The following is a 24,496-nucleotide window of genomic DNA, read 5'->3' on the forward strand; positions in this document are numbered from 1 at the left end:
CCTCTGCTCTGCTGGAGCAACAGCCCCCATGATCTGAAGAAAGTAGCATGGTTTTTCCAGTTGGGCAGCTAAGAATCCCCCATCCCTCCCATAGGTGCTGGAACTAGGGGTGCTGCCGCACCTGCTGGCTTGAAGCAAGGTTTACAGTTTGGTTCAATGGTTCTCACCCCCCCACTGTATGAATTGTTCCAGCACCCCTGAGCCCTCCGCGTCCCCTTCCCCTCCCCACAAGTCCTTCCCTAAAAGAAAAATGCGTTGAGATGCTGGGCGTGTCCTTCAGCTCCTCCCTGCCGGCCCGGGCCTGCGCCCTGCAGTTCTCCGGGGTGGTGGTGCTCTCCCGAGGGGAAAATTGAGTGTTGCTCTTCGCCTTCAGCATCGCCCAGGGTGTGCGTGTCTTGGGTGGACTGTTCAACCAGAAGCCTCCAAGTGAGTCGCTTCTCAGGTCTCCTGGTGCACAAGGGAGTCAGATGATCACCTGTAGTGGGAGGCAAGAGAAGAGACGTGTTACCAACACGCAGCCTCTGGGGCGGCAGCCAGCACAGAGGACAAGGGTGAGCTTGGCAAAACTGACAGAGCTGGGGCCTTGGAACCCCCGCTCCTCCGCTCATGCAATGGGATTATTGATAACACAGCCCCTCTTGGGGGTGCCTGTCGTGACAAGGGACCGGCCCTGGCCTGAAGAACTTTCAGTCTGAAGCTGTTCTGTTCTCAAAGACATCAGGGTGAATGGAGGTTCAGATAATCAAGGGAACATCTGAGACCACGACCTGCCCTGCTGCTTTAATGGGTTCGGGTTTTTAGGGAAAATGGCTCAAATGGCCTGGTTTGCCTGAGGGTTTCACTTTGGGTCACGGACCAGGCAGGGTCTTCTTTCCCAACACCTGGTTTTCTGCTGCCATAGTTAGGAAGGGTGATTATTTGTGGTAGGGTAGGACCTAGGAATCAAAGAGACCCCAAGTCTACGTAATGCTGAAGGGCAGAGTTGACCAAGTAGGATTTGAACCTCTGATTTCAGGGTAAGACGCCTCAGCTTTTGCCTCTCGCAGCCTGCTGAGTCAGAATGTTTCGCTGTTAGACGGGAGGGTGATGGATGACTTAATGCTCCAAGCCGTCCCCACCCCAAAGAGCTACGCAAGCCCCACAGCTGTGCTCACCACCCACATGAAGAGAAATCCTGGCATCTCATGTGGAAAGATCATCCAATATCAGGGGCAAGGGATTCTTCCTAAAAGTGGGAGGGCCACTTCCCCCGTCATGGCCCTACCCCCTTCATGGTCATCATCCTGCCTCCTTCTTCCTCACCCCCCGGGGCAGGGCCTCGGGGTGGGGAGAAGAGGAGGGGCAGGGGACCAAGGCCATGGTGAGAAGTGGACCAGCCAGGCCCATCCACTTCCAGAAAGCGGGAGGGCCATGGCCCCTTGGCCCCACCGTTCCGGTGCCCCTAATAAGAACCCAGGTTCACAGAGGCCAGTGGGGTTAGGCCCAGAACAGCCACCCAGGGCCAAGTCAGCAGATGCCATCCCCGTGAGAGCACAGACCCTACACGCTCCGCAGCTGTGCTGTGGTGCTATGAGGCGCTGTCTGCACCGTGCCGTTCATCAGGCCGGGCACTATGCTCTAGCGTGGATTGGTCTGGTCTGATGTAGATAAAGAGACACTAGAAATCCCTCTCCAGACTTTCTGCATCACAGAGTAGCCAGACAGGCACAGGGTCTCCTTGCCTCGCCATGGCTGTGCCGGACAAGGGTCACACCCGCCCCTGCATGCCTGGCCATACAGGAGACTTCACAGCCCCATGGAGGAGGACCACTGCAGTCTGAGGGAGGAGACTCAGCGCTCCTGTTTACCCCTCCCTTTGGGCTCTGAGGCAGTGGGATAATTAGTTTGTTGTGTCTGTCGACAGAGGCCTGGCTCCTGCGCTCGGTTCTCAGGGCTAGAGTGGGCAAGCGGCTCAAGGGAGGAACAGAAAGGCAGCCCAGCTCTGCCTTTGGGGGAACAATTTCACTGGCTCCCCTGCTGGAACACAAGCTCTGCCCCATCCTGGGCAGGGGGACTGGCCTTGTTTCCCAGCCCGATGCTGATGCGATAACCAGCTTTGGACTGAGCTATTTGTGCTACTTGTCTGAAATCAATCACAACAAAAAAAAAACAACCAGGCCAAGCCAATTCCCCTCTGCTTGGAAAGAGGGATCCTTAACTGCAGCACATGAATCATAGAATATCAGGGTTGGAAGGGACCTCAGGAGGTCATCTAGTCCAACCCCCTGCTCAAAGCAGGACCAATCCCCAACTAAATCATCCCAGCCAGGGCTTCGTCAAGCCGGGCCTTAAAAACCTCTAAGGATGGAGATTCCACCACCTCCCTAAGCCAACCAAAACCTTCCCCACTGCAACTTGAGACCATTACTCCTTGTTCTGTCATCTGGTACCACTGAGAACAGTCTAGATCCATCCCCTATGGAACCCCCTTTCAGGTAGCTGAAAGCAGCTATCAAATCCCCCCATATTCTTCTCTTCTGTAGACTAAACAATCCCAGTTCCCTCAGCCTCTCCTCGTAAGTCATGTGTTCCAGCCCCCTAATCATTTCTGTTGCCCTCCACTGGACTCTTTCCAATTTTTCCACATCCTTCTTGCAGTGTGGGGCCCAAAACTGGACACAGTACTCTGAGGCCTCACCAATGTTGAACAGAGGGGAATGATCATGTCCCTTGATCTGCTGGCATTGCCCCCACTTATACAGCCCCAAATGCTGTTAGCCTTCTTGGCAACAAGGGCACACTGTGGACTCCTATCCAGCTTCTCATCCAGTGTAACCCCTAAGTCCTTTTCTGCAGAACTGCTGCCTAACCAGTCAGTCCCTAATCTGCAACAGTGCATGGGATTCTTCCATCCTAAGTGCAGGACTCTGCACTTGTCCTTGTTGAACCTCATTAGATTTCTTTTGGCCCAATCCTCTAATTTGTCTAGGTCCCTCTGTATCCTATCTACCACTACTCCCAGTTTAGTGCCATCTGCAAACTTGCTGAGGGTGCAGTCCATGTCATCCTCCAGATCATTAATGAAGATATTGAACAAAACCGGCCCCAGGACCCACCCTTGGGGCACTCTGCTTGATACAGGCTGGCAGCTAGACATGGAGCCATTGATCACTACCCATTGAGCCTGACAATCTAGCCAGCTTTCTATCCACCTTACAGTCCATTCATCCATCCCGTACTTCTCCCACAGTATTCTTGCTGGAAGATTAGCAAAGCTTTTGATACAAAGTCAAGGAATAACACATCCACTGCTTTCCCCTCATCCACAGAGCCAGTTATCTCATCATAGAAGGTGATTAGGTTAGTCAGGCATGACTTGCCCTTGGTGAATCCATGCTGACTGTTCCTGATCACTTTCCTCTCCTCTAAGTGCTTCAGAATTGATTCCTTGAGGACTTGCTCCATGATTTTTCCAGGGACTGAGGTGAGGCTGACTGGCCTGTAGGTCCCCGGATCCTCTTCCTTCCCTTTTTTAAAGATGGGCACTACATTAGCTTTTTTCCAGTCATCCGGGACCTCCCCCAATTGCCATGAGTTTTCAAAGATAATGGCCAATGGCTCTGCAATCATATCCGCCAACTCCTTTAGCACCCTCAGATGCAGCACATCTGGCCCCATGGACTTGTGCTCATCCAGCTTTTCTAAATATTCCTGAATCACTTCTTTCTCCACAGAGGGCTGGTCACCTCCTCCCCATGCTGTGCTGCCCAGTGCAGCACTCTGGGAGCTGACCTTGTTTGTGAAGACAGAGGCAAAAAAACCATTGAGTACATTAGCTTTTTCCACATCCTCTGACACTAGGTTGCCTTCCTCATTCAGTAAGGGGCCCACACTTTCCTTGACTTTCTTCTTGTTGCTAACATACCTGAAGAAACCCTTCTTGTTACTCTTAACATCTCTTGCTAGCTGCAACTCCAAGTGTGATTTGGCCTTCCTGATTTCACTCCTGCATGCCTTGTGCAGTTGTGTAATTCAGCGACTGGCCAGCAGGGAGAACCAGAGACCCAGGCACCTATGTCGCACAAACCAGGCCTGTTCCAACTCGCGCTGTCTCCGTTAAGGGACAAGTTCCAGCAAACGCCCCTGACTTGGCAGCCCATCATGTGCCAGTGGCAGCCCGTCTGCCCCCCAGGAGGCTGTTTCTGCATGTTCAAGCTCCCTAGCTCCTGGGCCACCTCAAGGCAGGCTCCAGGCTGGGGGACTTGGTGGTATGTGGCTGCAAGAATGCCAGCAGCCTGCCATGGCACGGCCACCCTGCTCCCCTCCCCGAGAGCAGCAGGGTCGTGGCCAGGCTGGAGAAGTGGGGCAATGGGGTGGTTTCTCTGGGAGCAGCTGCAGAGGAGCTTACCTGCTCATCTCTGAAGCGTCACCCCGCACTCCACAGCCCTGCGTTAACTTTACATCTCCCGACCCACCTACACGGCTGCCTGCAGTGACCTCGCCTGCCGCCCAGCCCCGTTCTCCAGGGCCCAGAGGAGTATCCCAATGCTGAGGGCGCTTGCTGAACTCCGAATACTTCAGGCTTGCCCCTAGGTGGGCCTATGGGCTCCCAGCCCTCCCTGGGACACAGCCCTGCTCTACTGCTCACCTGGATCCCAGTCACAAACTCCCTAATGCTGTAGGGCTGGGGATAGAATCTGTGCACATATGCAGTCGCCCAGCCCCGCCTCCCCCTAGCCACTGCCTACCACCTGGGGAGAAACATGTGCAGCGAGAGCTTCCACGAGACCACAGCCCCACTGTCAACGGCGCAGCCATTATGAAGGGCAGGAAACACAACATCCTGTAAACAAAACCCGGTCACCCAGCCGCAGGCCCAAGAGACTCCCAGGTACCATCCCTGTGTGGCTTGGGCGTCAGAGCCGGAGCTGATCCCAGCTGTGCACTGCCATAACACCGCAGATCACATCACTGTGCGTCAGGGCACCCCCTGCCTTAGCCAGCGGCTGTTTTGATAACGTAGGAAGCACCACAATAGAAATGTTCCATGAGGCTCCCATACAGACTGGGTGTGATACGCTGTGGTTGCTGATGGTCTATGCTGGAGTAGGGGGCAGGGGAAGGTCTGTTGATTTTCAGATCCTGAATTCAGTGTTCTCAAAATATTCCAACGTGTAGCAGCTGAGAGGCCAGAGGACCTGCTGCAGGCTGGGAAAAGGGGAGTTCATTGATTTGAGATACACTCAGAATCTACCCACAGCTGCTGGATGTTTCTGTGAGGATGATGCAGCAGAGGGATAGTTAGAGGTCAGCATCACAGGCACCGACTTTCTTCTGACCAGGTGGATGCTCTGCCCTGAGGTCCTGCCCCCACTCAGCTCCTTCCCCCAAAGTCCCCCCCCATCCTGCCCCCTCCTCTGTCCCTCACCCTACCTCTTGTTGCCCCTGCTTCCCCGCCCTCCAAAGCGCCTCCTGCCTGCTGCCAAACAGCTGATCAGCTGGTGGCTGGTGAGCACCCGCTAGTTTTTCCTTCTGTGGAGCGCCCACCGTGTCGGCCCCTATAGCGAGCATTAGGCCTCAGGGTTAGCACCCCATTAAGGTGGCTGCAGGCAGTTCCTGGTGCAGAGGTTTCGGACACTGCAGGCTCACTAAAACCGCGCTGCTGTGCTTCACGTTGGGCACGACACCTTTGCAGTCACAGCTAGAAGCTTATGGCCTGGTGCTCAGAGGTATTGAGCACCTGCAGCTCCTATTGACTTGGGTAGGAGCTGGGGGGGAGGGGGGGCAGCACTGTCCAGGGGAGCTGTTGTTTGTACGTACAATGTAGGCGTGAAGTCTGCAGAGAGCGGTGGCTCTCCTAGAGAACGGGCAGCATATGGCAGCCCCATCCAAACCCTCACCGACTGGCTCGGGGGCACGCTGCTGCCTGACAGCTGCTTTACGTGCAGTGAGCCTGGGGACTCATTCCAGGGCCTAGAGGACAGGTGTCCACAGCCCCAAAACACTCTCCTCCACCTTGCATCGTCAGCAGGCTACAGGCTGAGCAGGCCAGAGAGGCAGAAGAGCCGTCTTGCTCCTCCTGACTCAGCAGCATTCTGACCAGGAGGACATGGTTTGGGTCCTCGGGCCTCTGGCTACTGCCCAGCTGGCTTATGCTGGGGATTTAAACAGGATTGTGCAGCGTGTGCGTATAATCCCAGGAGAAGCCTATACATGCACAGCTCTGTAATTCAGCAGCTTGTCCAGGCCATGCTGGGAGACAGATTTCCTTATGTCCGATCCCCAGCCAGCTGGCTGACAATGCATAGCTCCCTGAGACGGGGGCGGAAGGCTAGCTGTGCCTCAGAGCCACCCAGGTGATCACAGAGAGCCCGGCCTGATCACCTCTGGGCAGGGGCAGAGTTCATACATGCCGGGGCATAGTTCCCTCCCTGCCACCGAAACCCAGGTCCAGGTTTTAGCTCATTTCCAGCCTTGCTTTCCAAGCCAAAGCTCTGGGAAGCCTCTGGAGACATGACTGATTCTAGAGGGAAGTAGAGAGGGGAGCCCTCAGCGTGCAGAAGCTGGAACCTCTGTCGTTCAGGATCGCCTCTTTGGCCCACCCCATACATGCTCACCTCTTGTTGGCTATCAGCCGTTTTCAGCCATTTCGACCTGGCTCCATTGCCCACCAGCGATTTCTGCTCAGCAGGGAGGCTGCTGCGGGGGGAGTCGGCCGGCTCAGCCCCACTGCACTCCAAGATGGTTTTCACTTCTGGAGGGCTGGGCTTCTGCTCGGGGATGCAAGCCACTCGGAACCTGCAGACACAGCAGCACATGGCTCAGAGACACTATGGCGGGGCACGGGGACGACCAGCCACCCTGGGGGAGATGAGCAGCCCAGCCAGTGTTACCCCGATATGTGGAACAGTGGGCAGGGCCTGACTTAACACTCAGGACAGATGCAGTTGTCTCTGCATAGTGTATCTCCCTGCCTGGCCTTACAAAGGCCGGTGTATGCTTCATTACACAGATGGGGAAACTGAGGCACACAGAGACTAAGCAGCCTGCTCAAAGTCACACAGCGATGGGTAAGGCTAAGATTTTGTTGTCTATAGTAAAAGTCATGGATAGGTTGCAGCCAAAGAAAAATTCACAGAAGCTGTGACCTGTCCCTGACTTTTACTAAAAATATCCACAACAAAATGTGAAGCCTAGGCAGCTGCTGGCCAGCTGGGAGCTCCGGGGTCCCCACCCCACTGCCCACAGAACCCCCGTCTTCTGGGGCAGCAGGGGTACGCCACAGCTTCCTGCCTCCACAGGTGGCAGGAGACCCTGCAGCTCCCAGCCGGCGCTGGCTGAAATCATAGAGGTCTTTGGAAGTCACGAATTCCGTGACCTCAGTGACTAAATCGCAGTCTTAGTGACAAGCGGCAGAGCTGGAGGCCTGGCTCCTAGCCCAGTCTCTAGTCAGATGATCACACTGCATCATCTGAGTTTAATACAAAGTGTTTGTGCATCTCCGCTAGCCCTCCACATCCAGCCCATGTTAAAGTCCAGCCAGTGGTACATCCCGGAGACGGCTGAACAAGTGACCCCACCTTGGCACCCTGCTGCCTAGGATATTCTCCCTGTGCACCAAGAGGGGGCAGCGTGCCATGCCCAGTCTACGCCTCTGCTTGGGGAGGCCTGTTCTGTATGCAACACTCAAACTCTGAGGCGGTCCAGCCACCAGAGGGGGATGGAGAGCCCCACCAGGTAAGCCCCTGCCCAGCCGTACGGTGAGACCCAGCTATGCGAGAAGCCCTCTTTCCTCCTCGCCATTGGAGCAGAGCCATTCCAGGCCTGGTGGCATCGTGGGCGTGGGCAGGGGCCGCTGCCTCTGGGACTGGCTCTCTGCAGCAGGCTGGGGATCATTAGGGGAAGGCTCCGTTTAACGGGGCCTGCCAGACAGCGGGGTTGAGATGCACAATGGGCTGCACCAAGTGACCCATCCCCTTGCAGTGTCCCCCTGCGCGCTCCTAGAGATGGGCCCGAGCTGTGACGTGGGGCTGCAGGCCCAGGGGCAGGTCCAGCTCCACCTCCGACGGCTCTGCGTCTAGCAGGGAACTACCTCCACCCCCCAGAATCTGCTCCTTCCAGGGCGGGGTCTGGTCCTGCTCACCTGCCCACGGAGAGGATGGTGATCTCCCCCGGCCGGCTGGCCTTGCTGCCCGGCTTTGCCGGCTTGGAGGCAGTGCTGGCAGGACTAGGAATGGTGGCGGCCATGGCAGTGGCGGCAGCTTCCGGAGAGAGCAGCACTTCCGGCCACTTCTTCTGGCAGCAGCGGGTGCAGCTGGGGCCCGAGCAAGTGGCCAGGCCCTGCACTGTGTGCAGGTGGTGCTGGTGCCGGCAGATGTGGGGGAGGTGTGGTAGAAAATGCAGCCTGCTGGGGAGAGAGACAGTCAGTAGGGAAGAAGGGATGAGTGACGCCCTCGTTAAAAAGTCTCCCTGTGAGGGGGGCAGGCCATTACCCGTCACAGGGGAGATACAGGTCATGCACATCACAGCCCCGATTAGCTAGCACCCCCTGGCACTCCCACCACCAGAGCGGCCTGGGACACTGACTAGTCTGTATCCCACCTCCCTGCTGGCGAGCACCAACACCCAGCCGCTCATCAGCAGATTGCCCCAGGGCTGTAGGGTTTAACCGGAGCACAGCTAAGCTGGGTCGGTGGGCAGAGTGACCCGCCTGTATCCTTTCCCCGGCAGCCAGTTCCTGGATGTTTTCTAGAGCTGCCCACCTTGTGCAGCGACCAACGGGTCAGCCCAGCTCACTCCCCCACGCAGCCAGTGCAGTGGCTCCTTTGGGTCACACGGTGGCAGTGCTGGTTTCCCAAGGGTTACGGCACATTTGCATCTCGCGGGACCGATGGGATCAAGTCCCACTGAGTCCTACAGGGATTTGCCTTGGACCAGGGATCAGAGAGTTGGGTTTGGTCTGGGCTGCAAGACGGAGCCATATCGGGGCGTGTACGTTTCCTTGTTGTCCTGGGGTCTTCTTACAGGGAGACCCTTTGGGAAAAGGAGCCGGGCCTGGCCTGGCCCGGCCCTCTGATTCCAGCAGCAGCCCTGGATTTTCCGCGCCCTGAATAGACTCCCAGCCTTCCCCTGCTCAGGCAGGCCCGTCTCCACTGAACAGCCGCAAACAAAGCCAGTATAAGCACAGGGCTGCAGGCCCACAGCCCTTACCTGGTGGCAGGCTTGTGGCTGGTCTGCACCACCTGTTTGCTGTGGTACTCCTTCAGCAGCTCCTCCAGGGCCGCAGCGTTCTCTGTGGGCCACAAACAAGCAAAAAGGGAATTTGCTCATGAAGACAGATGCAAAGGGAGACAAGACCAGCTGTTCAGCCATGGCTCAGCTCGGGGACAGAGTTAGACCGTCACAGGCCTGGCCCTACTTGTTCAAAGGTTGAGCTATGCAGGTTCACCTCTATGGCCTAGTTAGCTGACTGAACGACCTGCACCCTTTGGCGTGCTAGCTGAGGAAACGGGACAACTCTCAGACGCTGGAGTTATACAGAGGAGCCTCTCTAGAAATCAAAGACACTGTCCAGCAATGCTACCAATGAAGAAAACATGTTCATCTCTCCCCTGAGTGTAACATGCAGCCCCAGCTCTCAGTCCAAGGGCAACCATATGGGTCAGAGATCCCCGCCTCCCTTGGTACTGTACTGACCTTTCTTTTCCGTGATCAGCTGCACAAGGACCCCAATGGTATCTTGGTTGGCATCTTCTATTCTGTAGGCTGAGTTATTACCTGGAGGGGGACAGCTGGGTATTAAAAACCTGCTGCTATTCCCCAGGCACAGTATTGCAGTGACTCAGCACCTCACCCACGTCAGCTGATCAAGCCTAGCGATGATACAGACAGGCAAGTGGTGCGCCCATTTTACAGATGGGGAAATGGAAACAAAAGGACTCCCTCAAACTCAGTCAGTGGCCAGAACCCAGGCACCTTGGCTCTCAGTTAAATGCCCTGAGCACTCTTCCCCTGCAGAGCTGTGAAAAAAAAGTTACAATTTTCCCTAATGTGACATTTAGAGCCCTTTCCCCCAAATCAGAGAGTATTTTTAAAGGCTTCTCTGCCATACAAGTCAGCTGGTGTCCGGAATCAGCTGGGAGCCTTCCAGCCCTTTTATTACATAGTAGTTCTATCACAATATGGCCTAGATAATACATAGCTCTGCCATGAGTGCAGGGGACTGGACTACGTGACCTTGCGAGGTCCCTAGATGCCCCAGAGTCGGCTCTTTTACGCTAGGTGCTGTACATACACTCACAGACACCAGCCCGAAGAGCTCACAATCTAAGCAGACAAGACAAAGGGTGCATTGTGGCTGTTTTACAGATGGAAAACTGAAGCACAGAGGAAATAAGGGACTTGGCGAAGATCAATTCCCAGGTTTGTCTGCTTGAACTCGGATCGTCTGCATCCTAGAGCCGGAGCCACGAGCTCAGCTTCCTTTTGGCCGAGGCCAGCCAGCCAAGCTGGCCCATGCCATTGTTCTCCAGCTCGTACTGCTTTAGAGCTGGTGGCCTTTTCGGTACATTTAATGGGTCACTGGGGCAAATGGCCTGACCCAAAATCCCAGATCCAGGCAGGATTCTGAGCCCCAACCTGGCAGCATGAGCTTGGCTCGGATCCGTAGGGCCATACGTTCTGCCTGCTTCGCCCCACTCCTGAGGTGGGCGAGGCACTGCCAAACTCTTTGCTCGCAGGCCCTGTCTATTCTAGAAAGAGACATTCCTCTGAGCAGCCCACTCCTTCCCCACTGCTCATTCTGGCCTTTGCCCAGGACCCTGAGATATTTTGAATACCAAATACCACTCCACCCACCGGCCAGGAGATGGCACTGCTGTGCCAGCATAGTCCATGCACTCTGGGTCTTGCAGCAACAGCAGCACTTTCATTCCCCCTTAGCACAGGGAGCTGAGGTTACAGGCGACTGCTGGCGAATGCAGCTGCAGCCACAGCTCACAAAGCATCGCCTTGGGCCAGCGTCTGATCTCACACCAGAGAGGTGGCAAATCCCAGCGAGGCTTCCCAAAGCCAGTGGCGAGGTCTTAGGAGGGTGACGTCTTGGGCTTCGAGCTGGCGCAGTACATCCTTGTATGGGGCAAAGCAAATAGCGCTGTCTGTCAATACCCCGGATTGGCAACTGCTGGCTCCAGCGACAAACCACCTGTGGTTAGTTACCAGGTTCGTTGCAGACATCCCTGGGAGCAATTCTCTGGCCTGCGTTATGCCAGAGGACAGCCTAGATCAGTGGTCCCCAATCTTTTTCGTCTGGCAGGCACCAGATGATGAGCCACGGAGGACCGTGGCAGTGGACAAGCATCTGTCAAAATGCCACCGACAAGCGGCAACATCAATAGGCGTCACCGCTAAAAAAAAAAAAATCGGTGGTATTTCGGCAGCGACGCCTCTGAATGACACAGCTTATTGGCAGCATTTCGGCGCCTATGCAGGTACTCCCTGGTAACTTGACTGTAGCTAACGCTGATCCAGAAACTAGGTCAGCCTCAGTCCCCTTATCACGCCCGGCTTTTCTGTACAGCAACCACCGGCACTGCAGACACTAGGGACCGTGAGCCCCCGTAGTCATGGCGATGGCAGCTGGGGCTGGGCGCTTCAGGGTTATTTGACTTCCATTCGTCTCAGAAAACAAAACAGGAGAGGCGTGCTGCGGGGCAATCACTGAGAGCTGCAGTGGGCAAGCCAACAGCACGCCAGGCTGCCCTGCAGGGCTCACGCTCGGAGACAGCAGGTGGAGCGCACTGGACAGATGTTAGTTGTCACCATGGTTCTAGAGGGACTTTGTGTTGCCTGGGAGTTTGAGTGAGGAATCAGGGTTTAGAAATGAGTCTTTCTGAGGGATCTGGAGAGGGTGGAACCCAGGTTGGGGTGGGCATGACACACAGCTGAAGGCACAGAAACGAATAGGAGAAGGCAAGCGAAGAGGGTGGTTCTTGCGGTCTGTCAGTGTGTGATGTGTGTGGGGAGGTGGAATGGATGCTGTTGCGCGGTTACTTTGTTCATAAAGTAAGGGAGATGTAGCAGTCGTACAGAAAATCACTCGCGGTGCCCACTCTCACCATGTTAAGCACAAGTCTCACAATATTTGCTGTTTTCTTCTTAAAGCTCCAGCCCCCGGAGTCATGTGATTACAACTGAATCTCAGTTCACATACAGAGTTCATAGGCCTCACTGCTGCAGAACAGAGCTCAAAAACATGACCACATAATGGCTCAAAATCTAGAAACCCAAACAGCCCCCCAGGTATGTTTAAGTCTCATTATAATTTAGCCATCTTCTTGGTTTTTTGGAGCCTGACTCAGGAATTATGAATGCATGGGGGCAGCAGGCTCAGTTTTAATCAACCCCAAGCTTCCCTTGCACCAGTTATGAGCCCCAAACATCTGCATCAGGCAGTTTTATCTGGAGATTCCCCTGCACCTCTGCAGTGCAATTTAAGAGAGATAAACGCAGCCCCTCCCCCCCCATCCTGGGCTCTATACAGAGGGTGGGGACAACGCATGGAACAGGTCAAGAGTCCATTGCCACAAGCTCCACATACACAGTACTGTAGAAATGCAGCCACCCCTGGGATGGAAGGTACCAGCCAACTTGCACACAGCGAAGCATGCCAAAGCAGGGTGGGGCAGGGCAGTATTTTGCCCTGTTGTGTCTTGCCCATGAATGCTGTTATCAAAAGCATCATGGCATTTCTATTGATTGCACCGAAAAAATGTCCTGTTTTAAGGTGTCACTGGAGAATTTCCCACATAGCAAACCTCAGGCACCCGGGAGAGATAAAACACCCACTCATACTTGCAGAGATCTGAACTGTGGACTCCGGGGGTGCCAAATCAGAAGATTAGGGATCTAAGCCATCCCCAGGAGCTACTGACCACACTCCAATTGGGCCTATTGTTTTCAGAGAGCAATGTATCTCAAGGCTCTTCATCTACCCTGGACTTCGTTTCTATTGTCTCCAATGATGAGCGAGGCACCGGGGACAGGCGTCACTAGGTGATGGAAAAGTAACAGCTGGTCCAGGCATCAATGCTGAAGAGATGCAATCCTATTGGCTGAAGTGCCAAGCGCATCTAAGGCAACTGCAAGCCAGTCTAGTCAGCCAAGTGCTATTGGTTAGGAATAGGCTGGCTTCTGGCTGAACTCCTACAAACAGAGAGAGTCTTCTGGGATATTTACAGATAGCCCTCTTCCTACCCAAATTGGCCCCCTCCCATGCCACCACAAACAGAGGTATTAGAGTCTTAGTTACCCCTAGCATTATGGCCTGTATTGAAGATAACAGATAGATCTCAATGTGCTGTACAAAGGGGGACAGTATTTTTATCTCCATTTGACAGATGGGGAAACTGAGGCACGGGGTGAGAAGCAGCTTGCCCAAGGTCATACAGCAGGCCAGTGGCAGAACTAGGAGCTGAACCCAGGTCTCCTGAGTCCTAGTCCAGTGCCTTATCTACAAAGAGGACCAGGCCATCTCTAGCAGAGTTTGGCTAATACCTCAGAAACCACCTAAGCATCCAAGACAATTAGAGAGGAAACTGAGGCTAGAATAGCCCCAGATTCCAGCCATCAGGCATTGGGGACAGAACGTTCCCAGCAAAGGGAACACTCATTCTCATATGCACCCAGAGGGGAACCAGACGAGAGCCTGGCTCCTTAGCTCCAAACACTCGAGACTTCTACCACTTGATCTAAGAGCTCCCTAAGCTACCAGGAGATCCCCTCTCCGGGCTAGTCACTAGAAGGCAACATCTCTCTCACGCACACAGTCCTTAACCAACCCTTGTCCTCACTGAGAAATTTCAGAAGTGCCTCCCACCATTGATCTAGCACCGGTGAAAAGCCTTGTGCGTCCGGGGAGCAGGAGGTTTTATTACTGCGTAACCTGGACCCACAGATAACATCTCTCTAGTGACAGATTTCAGAGTAGCAGCCATGTTAATTTGTATCTGCAAAACGACCAGAAGTACTTGTGGCACCTTAGAGACTAACAGCCCACTTCATCAGATGCACAGAATGGAACATATAACGAGGAGATATATATCTATCTCGCTAGTGTAAACCCAGCTACAGGTTATCTCCCTGCTGGAGGGGAGACTCTGCACAGCTGCAGCCTGCAGGAAAGGAACTGGATTGACTTCAGAGGAAGTGAACTGGCTACTGGCACTGAAATCAAGAGGGGAAAAAAAAAAAGAGCGAGTAGAGAAGAGAAACTGAATTCCATCCACCTCTAGCCTCCGGCCAGCGAGGCAAAGGGTCTGGAAGGAGGGCACAGGAAGGGAGTTAGATTCCTCTCTGGGATCCAGCACTGCACTGGGGTTGAATCAGATGCCAAAAGGATCCAGCAGCTCTCGCTGTAACACTAGAGGACGGGCCCAGGATGGAGTGGAGGAACTAGACATCAGCCTGCATGGCTTCCTGGGCAAACCACACTGCTAGCAGGATCCTTGCCAATGCCTTCCCCACTCAGATCCTCTCACTCACTTCCCTTCCCACTAGCCAAAATCTGACAGTCAGCAGGAAGCTGCCTCATTGCTGTGACTTCCATGCCAAGTCTGACTGCAGGTCCCCCAGGGCAGGATGACCCAGGCACTGGGGCAGAGGCCCCTCTCTCCTGGTGTCACCTCTGGGAGTAGTTAATGCTGCCAGCTGTAGGGAGGCAGCGGTCTACACGGGAGGAGCAGCCACATGCCCCAAGCCTGCAGGATCTCATGAACAATGACAATTTTGCCTGCCTGCACTTGGGCCACTAGAGGCTGCTATGCTACACACTGCAGCCAGCAGCTGCCAGTGATACTGGGTGCAGTGAGCTGCCCCACACTCTGCCCACCCTGAGCTGAGCAGCAGGGGCCTCCACCCTGGTGCAGGAAGTTAATGGAGGAGGCAGCTCAAGGCAGCCCCTCCCTGGTTGTGGCAGGGGCAGCTGCTGGAGCCTGCACAGGGCAGCAGGATGGAGCTGGGCCATTGTCCAGGGACCCCAGGCCTGCATTGGCATGTGCTGGAGGCTGCATTTGCAACCTGTAAATCATCCCACCCCACGTGCACACAGAGGGGGAGAGCAGGGAGAGTTCAAATGACAGACAACTCCTCCCCCCATCAAACATAAGGATTTAGTTTAAACCTCCTGGCGTTTAAGCCAACCTCCCATTTCCGGAGGAGACAGAAGCTCATGAGTCCATCTCACGCTGACCATCGTGGCCCACCCCTCTCCCAAGGATGGCGAGCCCTTGGGCAGCGCTCCTCGCCCGTGTAACTGCAGAGACATCGGGCGGCCTCTCCTGCAGCAGCTCCTGCCCTTGAAATAACCTGCTGAACAGAGCTTTGTTCCCTGCGGCAGCTGAGCAGCTCGCAGGCACCGACGAGGGAGGTCAGGAACTCACAGGCTGGGGGTGACCCCTCTGCTGGGTCCTCCACGTCAGCCCATCCCTCCCCTGCTGCAGTCAGGGGCTCTTCTCAGAGGGAGGGGATCTGCCATCAGTGCTGGGACTGAGGCACCCTTTGGGGGGAACCCCAGACTCCAGGACACATGGGGCATGGAAGGGGTTAGTTGAGGACTGAGAGCGCTGAGGGGTGGTATAGTCAGGGCAAGGCCTACTCCAGAGGTACTGAATTGCTAGAGAGCAGATCCTGCTGGACCACCCAGGAGACGTGCCACCAGGGAGGCAGCATGGACGGGTGGTCAGAGCAGGGGGCAGCGGGTCAGGCAAGCCCGCCGCTGCCACCACTCATACTGCACCGCGCCTCAGCTGTAAGTCGGGGGATAATATCAGCTGCCTGGGAGATGTGAGAATTCACAGCTGTACAACGCTTTGAGATCCTTTGGCGAGAGACACTATGGGCCAGACCCTGGCTGGGATAAACAGGGCTTGGCTCATTGATTGGATTGGTGCTCTCCTGATTCACACCTGCGAGGGCTCTGGCCCATAAAGTGCAGAGCGTTAGCTGCTAGACATGAGGCGATGTAGTCACTCAGCCACTGCCAAGGAGAAGGGCACCCTCGCTAGCCTGCGTCCACAGCGCTCTCCACTGCCCCAGCTTGAGAGAGCTCAGTTGGTGCAACACGGCCAATCCCCCTCCCTCCCATGCACCATCCTGGCTCCATGGCAAGGGAGAGCGCATGCAGACAGAGTAGTTAGATGTCTCTACAGGAGGGGCAAACTGATCAGTCCTATTATGGGCAGGGTGGGACTGACAGGGTGAGCTCCCTTCCCCTCTAGCTACAGGAGAGGGAGTTTGTTTAGAGAGTGAAGAGCCAAAAGCAGACAAACAAACAAATCTGGAGCCCCTACAAGAGGAAGGAGCTGGTGACCAAGATGTGTATCACACAAAATCTTTAAAAAAACTCGACAACTCACTCTGCCCCTCCCCTCTTTGCACCCGGGTGGGCAGGAGCTCCTGGGTCTGAGTGTCTTAGATGCTTGCAGCCTGCCTAGAGACTAGAGCAGGGGTCAGCAACCTTTCAGAAGTGGTGTGCCAAGACTTCATTTATTCACTCTAATTTAAGGTTTCACGTGCCAGTCATACACTTTAACATTTTTAGAAGGTCTCTTTCTATAAGTCTACAACATATAACTAAACTATTGTTGTATGTAAAGTAAATAAGGCTTTAAAATTAAATTAAAATGCAGAGCCCCCCGGATCAGTGGCCAGGACCCGGGCAGTGAGTGCGCCACTGAAAATCAGCTCGTGTGCTGACTTTGGCACACGGGCCATAGGTTGCCTACCCCTGGACTAGAGCAAATGCACTGGTGCAGTCAATGCACCTGGGCTGCCAGGCTTCCGAGGACACATCCAGAGTGCCCACGCTGCCCTCACTCTGCCCGTGGGCTGGAGGACTCTGAGGCCAATCTCTCCCCTCTGCCAGGCTGGGACTGGTCTAATTCTTCCACATCATCACCATCTCAGGTATTTCCAGTGTGCCTGTCATGCCACCCAAAAGGCAGGCACCGAGATGGATGCCACACTCAGATCAGCCAGGGTGAGATGCTAGAGAGACAGTGGAGGTCTGGCATCTGGAGCTGCAGTGCAGCAAGGCAACACAATGCCCTCCTACCGCTGGGATGTCCCCTGCTGCCTCTAGTCAGTGCTAGGCATGAGTGCTCAGATAGGGATGCAGGGAGAGCGTGCAAAGCCCACCCTGGGGCCCTTACCGCCTCTCTCCGCCTTCGCCACCTCCTCGTCGCTCTCCTTGTGTGCCGTGCAGTGGTAGCCCTTCTTCTTCAGGAGGTTGCAGAAGAGGATGCCCAGCAGCCCCATGACACAGAAGACAGGCACGATGGCCAGCACGGCATACTGTGTGGCGCGTTCCTCCCGCTTCCCATCCCGCGTGCCATTGGACGCCGCCCTCTCGTCCCGTCTGTGCAGGGCCTCGACATTCCTCACCAGCCGGGTCAGCCACGGCGTCACACCTGGAGGGAAGAGGGTTAAAAGCACCTGTACTGAAGGTGGCCTAGTGGCTTGCACAGTGGACTGGGCACCAGGAGACCTGGGTTCTAGTCCTGGCTCTGCTGGGTGACCTTGTGGCTCCATCTGTGAAATAGGGATAATGCTACTTGCCTCCTTTGCATAGAGCTAGGTATGTTGGGAGGGAGGGAACACTCCTTTGACATGCAGTTACTGTAGACCCCACTGCCTGATTGTCAGTAAAACATTCATTTTTTGGTTCACATTTCCTGAGTTTCGGTTGAGATTTCTGGAAACATTGTCAGGTATTTGGGGAGTTGGTTTCAGTTTTTTCTTGAAAACTAGAACAAACAACAACCCAATCGGGGGTAACTGAGGGGTCGTTCTGTGAGGGGCCTGTGATGCAGTTTGCACTCTGTGCCGAGCCCCCTGGTGCTGGAGAGCTGTCGCCCTGCAGCAGGGTGCTGAAGTGGCTGGGATTTGGGGAGCCAGGCCCATGCAGTTCAAGCTAAAATGCTGGTTGGCAGCAGGAAGTTGCTCCGGCTTTCAGCTCCTGCCACCACCACCCCCAGGAAAGAGAATCACTGATGGCTCAGAACAGGCTGCAAGGGGCTTGGAGGCACTGAAATAGCAGTCCCCCCTCCAGCCCCCAAAGCACCGGGTTCCCATCCTCTCCTTCACTGCCCCCCCCTTTGCCCCCTCCCACCGGTCTCGCCCCCTGTCCTCCAACCAGACTAGAAGCTGGAGCCTGGCCCAGGCAAGAGCAGCCCAGGCAGCTAGGGGGAGCTGCAGACCTACCACCTGCCTGGGGTGGGGGGTCCTGAGAGCAGCCCCCAGCCCATGTCCCCACCCTGGGCACATGGAGGGTCTGCAGCTCCCCACAGCTGCCTGCATGGCTCTTACCCTAGCTCTGGCTCCAGCTTCCGGCATGGCCTGCGGGCAGTGCCACAGGGGCTGAAGAGCCGCAGCCAGGTCATGGTAAGAGCTCTCCCGCAGACACAGAGTGTGTATTTTCCCACAAAGTGCTAGTATAGTCATAGCCTCACTCAGCTCCTGGGTGATACTGATCCCCAGCCAGGGATTCGATTTCTGATACACCCACAGCTGGAACGAGCTGATGGGGTCACTAGCGGAGGGATGGGAAAGCAGCTCCTGTTAGCTCCATAACAGGACAACGGAGAAGAGATCCCAAACCTCAGGAAGACGTGGGCGGGTTCTCCTCCGAAATGCACACATTCTCCCTCCTGCCTCCCACTTGGAGTGAGCAGAAGGGGGATCCGTTCATGGCTGGGGAACTATTCAGAGACACCTCCACTCCTGTCCTTGGTGTGATCGTTCCAGAGGGACACCAGGATCAGACTGCACAGCTGAACCGGCTGGGCTCTGGCAGGTAGGACGAGGAATCCCCACCAGGCCATCCCCTGACTCTTGCCATCCAGTTCCCTTAGCCAGGGCCTCTCCAAAGCACACACTTGGCAACAGGCTCCCACCCTCAGCCCTCCTATGCATACAACAGCAGTGCCCCAGCTTCACCATCCTCCACGCGCAGGTGGGTGGATACCCTGTAGGGATGAGAAACGTTCAACTAGGTTCTAGACATTGTGGGCAAGGACAAGGGGCCAAGCGCACTATTCTTGTGCCCTGGGACCTTCTGCGGCTGTTCAGGATCTAGGTTGTTACAGACCTAACCCACGACAGGGCTCCTGCTGGGATGCAAACGGGTGCCTCCAGGAGTTTCAGGCTAGCCTGGCCCAGATGAGTCCACACGGGAATCACACTTTACAGACGGGGTTAATTTCCTTCCAGCGAGCCCCACATGACCCCCTGCAATGAACCCTGCATGCCCCCAGACCTGAACTTGGCAGGCTCATCACGGGTGGGGAGGGTCTGCCTCTAAGAGAGGAGCTTGCACTGTAGCAATATCCCCACACCGAGCTAGCTAGCTCACCAACAAGCACCTGGAAGGTGTGGCTCTGGTGTACGTGGGTGACACTCACATGCCTGGGATGCAACTGGGCAGATGTGGCACATGCCAACCTGTCCCTGATTGTACCACCCAAGCTCACGCTGTGTGCACAAACAGGCAATCCATGTAAACAGGCACATGTGGTGTCTGCAGTTATGAGTTTTTACCTTTATTATAGTTACCAGCCCCATTAACTAAATCCCCATCTACATAAATTCCCCGTGCAGGTTCTGTCAGGCATGGTGTTCTCCCCTTTCCGGTCCCCAGCAGTGGCGTTGCTGTGCACCGTGACAATAGCTGAGGTGCTGCACCCTAGAAGTGGCTGCAGTGTAGGGATCTCCTGCTTTAACATGTTGTTTGTATTACAACAGCGCCTAGAGGCCAGGGCTTCACTGACTTAGGCCCTGTGCAACCTCCAAACATGAGAGAATGCCGAGCTTAAGGAGAGCTTTCTCTGTAACTCCAGAGGCGTCGGCAGCGACTCTGCAGGTAGAGATCAGCACATAAAGCGGGACTCCAATCCCGCCCCTTCACGTGTCAATCAGGACAACCTGGCACAAGAGCTCTGCAGAAGAACAATTGGATTTGAGGCCGTTTCTCCTTTAGTGAATTCTGCACTGCACTCGAAGTGCTTTAATGAAGCGTTGGCACAAAGAGTGCTTTATAAATACATTACTGGGGAGGCATAAATCGCCGTGGGACTGAAACAGCTCAAAGAATGTGCAAGTCAAACTGAGCGACCGAGAGCACGCTGGAGCCCTTGCCATCCCCAGCTGCCAGGCACTTCTCAGAGCCAAGGGGTTGGCCTTTTTCTACCGGAGTTGCCAAGAGACAAGCGGCTGGCCATGGCCAGCAGACCACATCCAGGATCGGTGGGGAACTGCACTTGCACTGCTCTGGCTCTTATGGGGGAGGGATAGCTCAGTGGTTTGAGCATTGGCCCACTAAACCCAGGGTTGTGAGCTCAATCCTTGAAGGGGGCCATTTAGGGAACTGGGGTAAAAATCTGTCTGGGGATTGGTCCTGCAAGGGGTGGGACTAGATGACCTCCTGAGTTCCCTTCCAACCCTGTGATTCTATGATCCTATCTCAGTGGTAGTTTAGGTTTCATACGCTCTTTAAAACTCCTCAGCGCTTCCCTTTTCACTGATCATGTGGGGTCACTTTCCTTGTTTTCCAGAGCAGGAGTGGGTGAAATAGCTCCTTAGTCTGTCCGTGTGGCTCTTCTCCCCACCCAAGAATTGTCCCTTCTGCCTGAGAGGGCGGGGAACATGGTCATCTGCCCCTGAGAGAGGCTCCCCACTTCTCTGGGAGATCATGGGCATTTTCCTTTCTTGGCAGCACACCCGGTCTCTGCTAGAGAGGCAGAGAAAGGTATTACAGTCCAGAGAGTACTGATCCCATTTGGATGGGTGCCCCCTTCTCCGACTCCCCTATCTCCAGCTGCGCCTGCTGGCCAACGTTCCCCATGGTAAAGCCGAGCATGACGGCTGTGGTGTCTGTTACCCTCTCACTGTTTACACTAACCTGGGCAGCCCAGCATGCCTTTGGGAGCAGAGGAGCATGGCAGGCATTCGGCTTTTGGGTCCATCTCTCCTTCAGGGATGTAAAATCTGCCAAGAGCAAGAGAGGTTAGCAAAGAACCGAACACAGATTGAGGCCACAGCTGGCAGTTAAACAGCACACAGGCGTTCTTTGGGGGTGGCGGCAACTGCTACAAATTCCAGCTCTGACAAAGCCTGACTACAGTGGAAGCAGGTTACATTCCCTGCATGCCATAAGCCATTCGTTTTCCTTCCTACTCTGCACTGCTAAGCATCTGCCACGTTCCACCCCATAAGCAGCTGCATTTTAGTGGTGGGGCAAAGCCATCTCTAGCTACTTTATACAGTGCTTGGAGAGCATTTTCAGAGCAAAGTGCAAGACAGTTTCCCCCCAACAGGGAAAGGAAGGTGTATGCTCATCACTCATTCTCCAAATCTCTTTGACTCACTGGATTTGCACTGGCCAGACTCACCCGCTCTGGAGCTAGTCAGTAGCCCACAGCAAGAGAGGTGACTAGACTAGTGAGTTTCTCTCCTCCCTCTTGCCTGAAGGATACCAGCTTGGAGGAGTTGAGCCAAGTGCCTTCTAGTGACTCACGTGAACACTCACAGGCAACAACCTTCCTGCTCAGCAGCTTGGGTCTTTGCTCTCCATGGTGCACTGAGGTTGCTGGGCAGCCAGAACCGTTCCCACACGACAGGGCTACACCAGCCCTACTAGCCGGTCTTCGATCTAGTAATACCCTGCAGAAGGGTCCTCAATAATCACCCTTAATGCCCAACAGCTCAGAGCCAGATCCACAAGAGCTGTGGGATTTGGGCCCTGTCCAATGTAGCGTTCTGAAGTCCTTACACACATGGTTACCCCCGGGAGGCTGGCAAGAATCAGCACCCTCAGTTTGCAGATACCACCCAGCTCTGTGCACGGGCCTGACTCCCATCCCCAGGAGAGCCCCAGCTGCCACTGCACTGTCCACATGAGGACAAGCAACAAAGCAAATTTACCCTGGCATGCAGCCTCCACACCGGCTGTCTGCTGCAGCTGTCCCAGGGCTGGCGTGGATCCTCTTTCTGGCCTCACAGGTGGTCTGAGGTAAGCAGGGCGTCGTGCCGTGGCTGGCCGAGAAGGTGCCCGGAGAGCAGGCCTGACAGGTTACGCCTAGGCCTTGCCCAGAGCCGCAATTCTACAGGAGAGCAAATGGAGAGGATCTGGCACCGTCAGCCACCCCTATGGCACGCCAAGCTCCTCTCTGTGCCAATGGGCCTCCTCTCTGAACTGCAGGGAGAGATTAGTCCCCATGGCCCATTCCACCCACAGCCTCTCTGCTTAGGCTGCCAACCAGCATTAGCTGGGACTGAGTTGCTCCAGCAGCCCACCGCAGATGCCACCCATTGCCAAACCCTGGTTTGTACTGGGCTGGGTCTGAATCCGTGAAAGGGCTTTAATCTCCACCCCACCCTCACAGAGGGATCTGCGGAGCCATGCGCTTCCTGACTGCATCAAGGGCTGGGGAGGACAGCCACCCCCATCCCATCCCCAGGCAATATTTCTGCTCAAGCTGCTGCCAGGCAGCCCCTTGCTAAGTAGCAGGTAGGATGGCTTACCCTATCGGGCTCCTCTCCGGGGGGACACTCCACACAGGGGGCACAGTCCCCCTTCACAGTCCAGTATTCCTGCTCCCCACATGCCAGCGCCCATGCCCAGTGCTGGCTCAATAGCTGAAAAGAGACAAGGCAGTGATGGGAATCCGGGAGCGCCGCTGCTTCCCAACGCTTCCCCCCCCCCCCCCCGCTTCTCCCTGGGCTCATGGTCCGTGGGAACCAGCCTCTCACTGGGAGGAGGCACCATCCCCATGGTCCTCTGCTGCTGCTGGACAGCCCCAAAGCCCTCATCCAGACAGTCTCCAAGAGCATTTTCTGCCTGCTAGCAGGAGCTGGCAGCAGCTGGAGAGGGAAGAGTCCAAGCAAGTCATTGCTAGTCCCTTTCCCACCTCCAGACTGGGCAGGGCTTCTCCCTACATGACACCCATGCTTATCGGAAGGGTCTCCAGAGAGGAGGCTCCCACTGCTTCCCTTTGGGAGTGGTTTACATCTCCAGGGCAGCCTGATGCCCATCAGGTACAGATGTGGGCCCCAGGCTGCTTCATCAGAGTCGCTTGCAGAGCGTCTCACTCGCCACAAATAATTTCTGGAGGGGGAGGACAGTTAGCTGGATGACACGGACCCAGGCAGGATCGGTCCCCCTCCAGCCTGTGACCTCCACAGAGCACGTGACTAGATTTGCCTTCAGGGCAGGCAGGTGAGCACAGCACATTGGGAGGGGCTGATGGACCTGTCCCCATGCTGCAGGAGGGCCAGCTTGCCCAGGCCCATCACTCTGGTATCTGAGCACCTCCAGCCTGCCAGCTCAGCCCTCAGCCTCCCGTCTCTCCCTTAAAAAAACAAACAAACCACCAAACAACCACCCCCCAGGAAGTGGGGGGGGGGAAGAAAAGGAGTGTCAGTGGCACTGTCCTGCAGCAAGCCTGCAACAGCAACGCAAGCAGTGCCCCAGATACACAGCCAGCAACCCCTTCCCAGAAGCACAACTGAGAGACAAGAGCCAGCCTGGCACCACTTGCTTCCTTAGCTAAGTGGGGAAATGGTCCCGCTACTGTGTGGCACTTTCCCGGCTTCTGCACTACCCCGGTGGAATTGGCCAGTGAAAGGATCCAAGTCCTCGCTCCCACTTCCTTTACCCAGAGGCCTCCCTGAGCTCCAGGGCTCCTTTTCCTCCCTCCCATGCGTCAGAGTCCTCATAACCCAGACAAGGCTAGGCCCACGATTCCTGGGATGCTTGACCCCCAATCTAGGGCAGGGGCTTGGGTGTCCCCACTCCAGGGCATTCTCCACGCTAGCTACTTCCCTGACCCACTGATCACTACATTAAGCTCAAACCAATTACAATTTATTAAACAGCAACTATAAGCAAGATCGGGGAAAAGGTCAAAGGAACAGGGGCCGTGCCTTGTGGGCACAGGGATCACCACAACCAGCTGTCTCCAGGACTTACAGGAAGTTCACAGCCTGTTCCTCACACGCCTCAAGCAGGGGTCAGCACCACCATGCTGTGCAACGGACACTTGACAAAAATACCGGACGTAGTGACTTAACTCTGCCCTACCCTACTCAGCTCCAGCTCACACAGAGGATGGGCCCTGGGCTCCGGCACTGGCCTGCCTGCCTTGTCAATCGGGCTGACCTGGAGTGTTGGCCTCTCCCCATTGGCCCTGGGGACTGCCAGTCTCAGGATCCCAATTTTCCTTCATCCTTTCCCTTTGCTTTTTGTATTGGGAAAGGGTCAGCCAAAAACCGCAACAGCCCCCTTACACTAAACCACCGCCACACTGCCTCCACAGGGGTGCTCAGGCAGTTTGGCAGCGATAGGACCATGCAACACCCAGAGAGACAAGGCAGGGAGGTGGCATCTTTTATTGGACCAACTTCTGCTGGTGAGAGAGACGAGCTTGCGAGCCACACAGAGCTGATCCCCAGGCTGTACAACAGG

The 24,496-nt window shown here is 55.4% G+C and overlaps 1 protein-coding gene across 8 annotated transcripts in view; it reads right to left on the reverse strand.

Moving 5' to 3' along the window:
- Positions 1 to 231: 231 nt before the first annotated feature.
- RELT (RELT TNF receptor) overlaps positions 232 to 24,496 on the reverse strand; it is a 79,630-nt gene continuing 55,365 nt past the window's right edge. For 7 of the 8 annotated variants that reach the window (XM_030557250.1, XM_030557269.1, XM_030557293.1 and 4 more), the window contains 9 exons: positions 22,555 to 22,668; positions 21,955 to 22,133; positions 20,933 to 21,018; positions 17,187 to 17,444; positions 9,676 to 9,756; positions 9,190 to 9,271; positions 8,123 to 8,386; positions 6,597 to 6,777; positions 232 to 475 (listed from right to left, as the gene is read on the reverse strand). In XM_030557250.1, the coding sequence (XP_030413110.1) occupies positions 464 to 475; positions 6,597 to 6,777; positions 8,123 to 8,386; positions 9,190 to 9,271; positions 9,676 to 9,756; positions 17,187 to 17,444; positions 20,933 to 21,018; positions 21,955 to 22,133; positions 22,555 to 22,668 (1,257 nt within the window). In that variant the 3' untranslated portion in view covers positions 232 to 463. The remainder of the gene's footprint in view (positions 476 to 6,596; positions 6,778 to 8,122; positions 8,387 to 9,189; positions 9,272 to 9,675; positions 9,757 to 17,186; positions 17,445 to 20,932; positions 21,019 to 21,954; positions 22,134 to 22,554; positions 22,669 to 24,496) is intronic. The other variant, XM_030557240.1, reaches the window with a different exon arrangement.

Source organism: Gopherus evgoodei, chromosome 1 (assembly GCF_007399415.2).
Source record: "Gopherus evgoodei ecotype Sinaloan lineage chromosome 1, rGopEvg1_v1.p, whole genome shotgun sequence".
NCBI lineage: Eukaryota > Metazoa > Chordata > Testudines > Testudinidae > Gopherus > Gopherus evgoodei.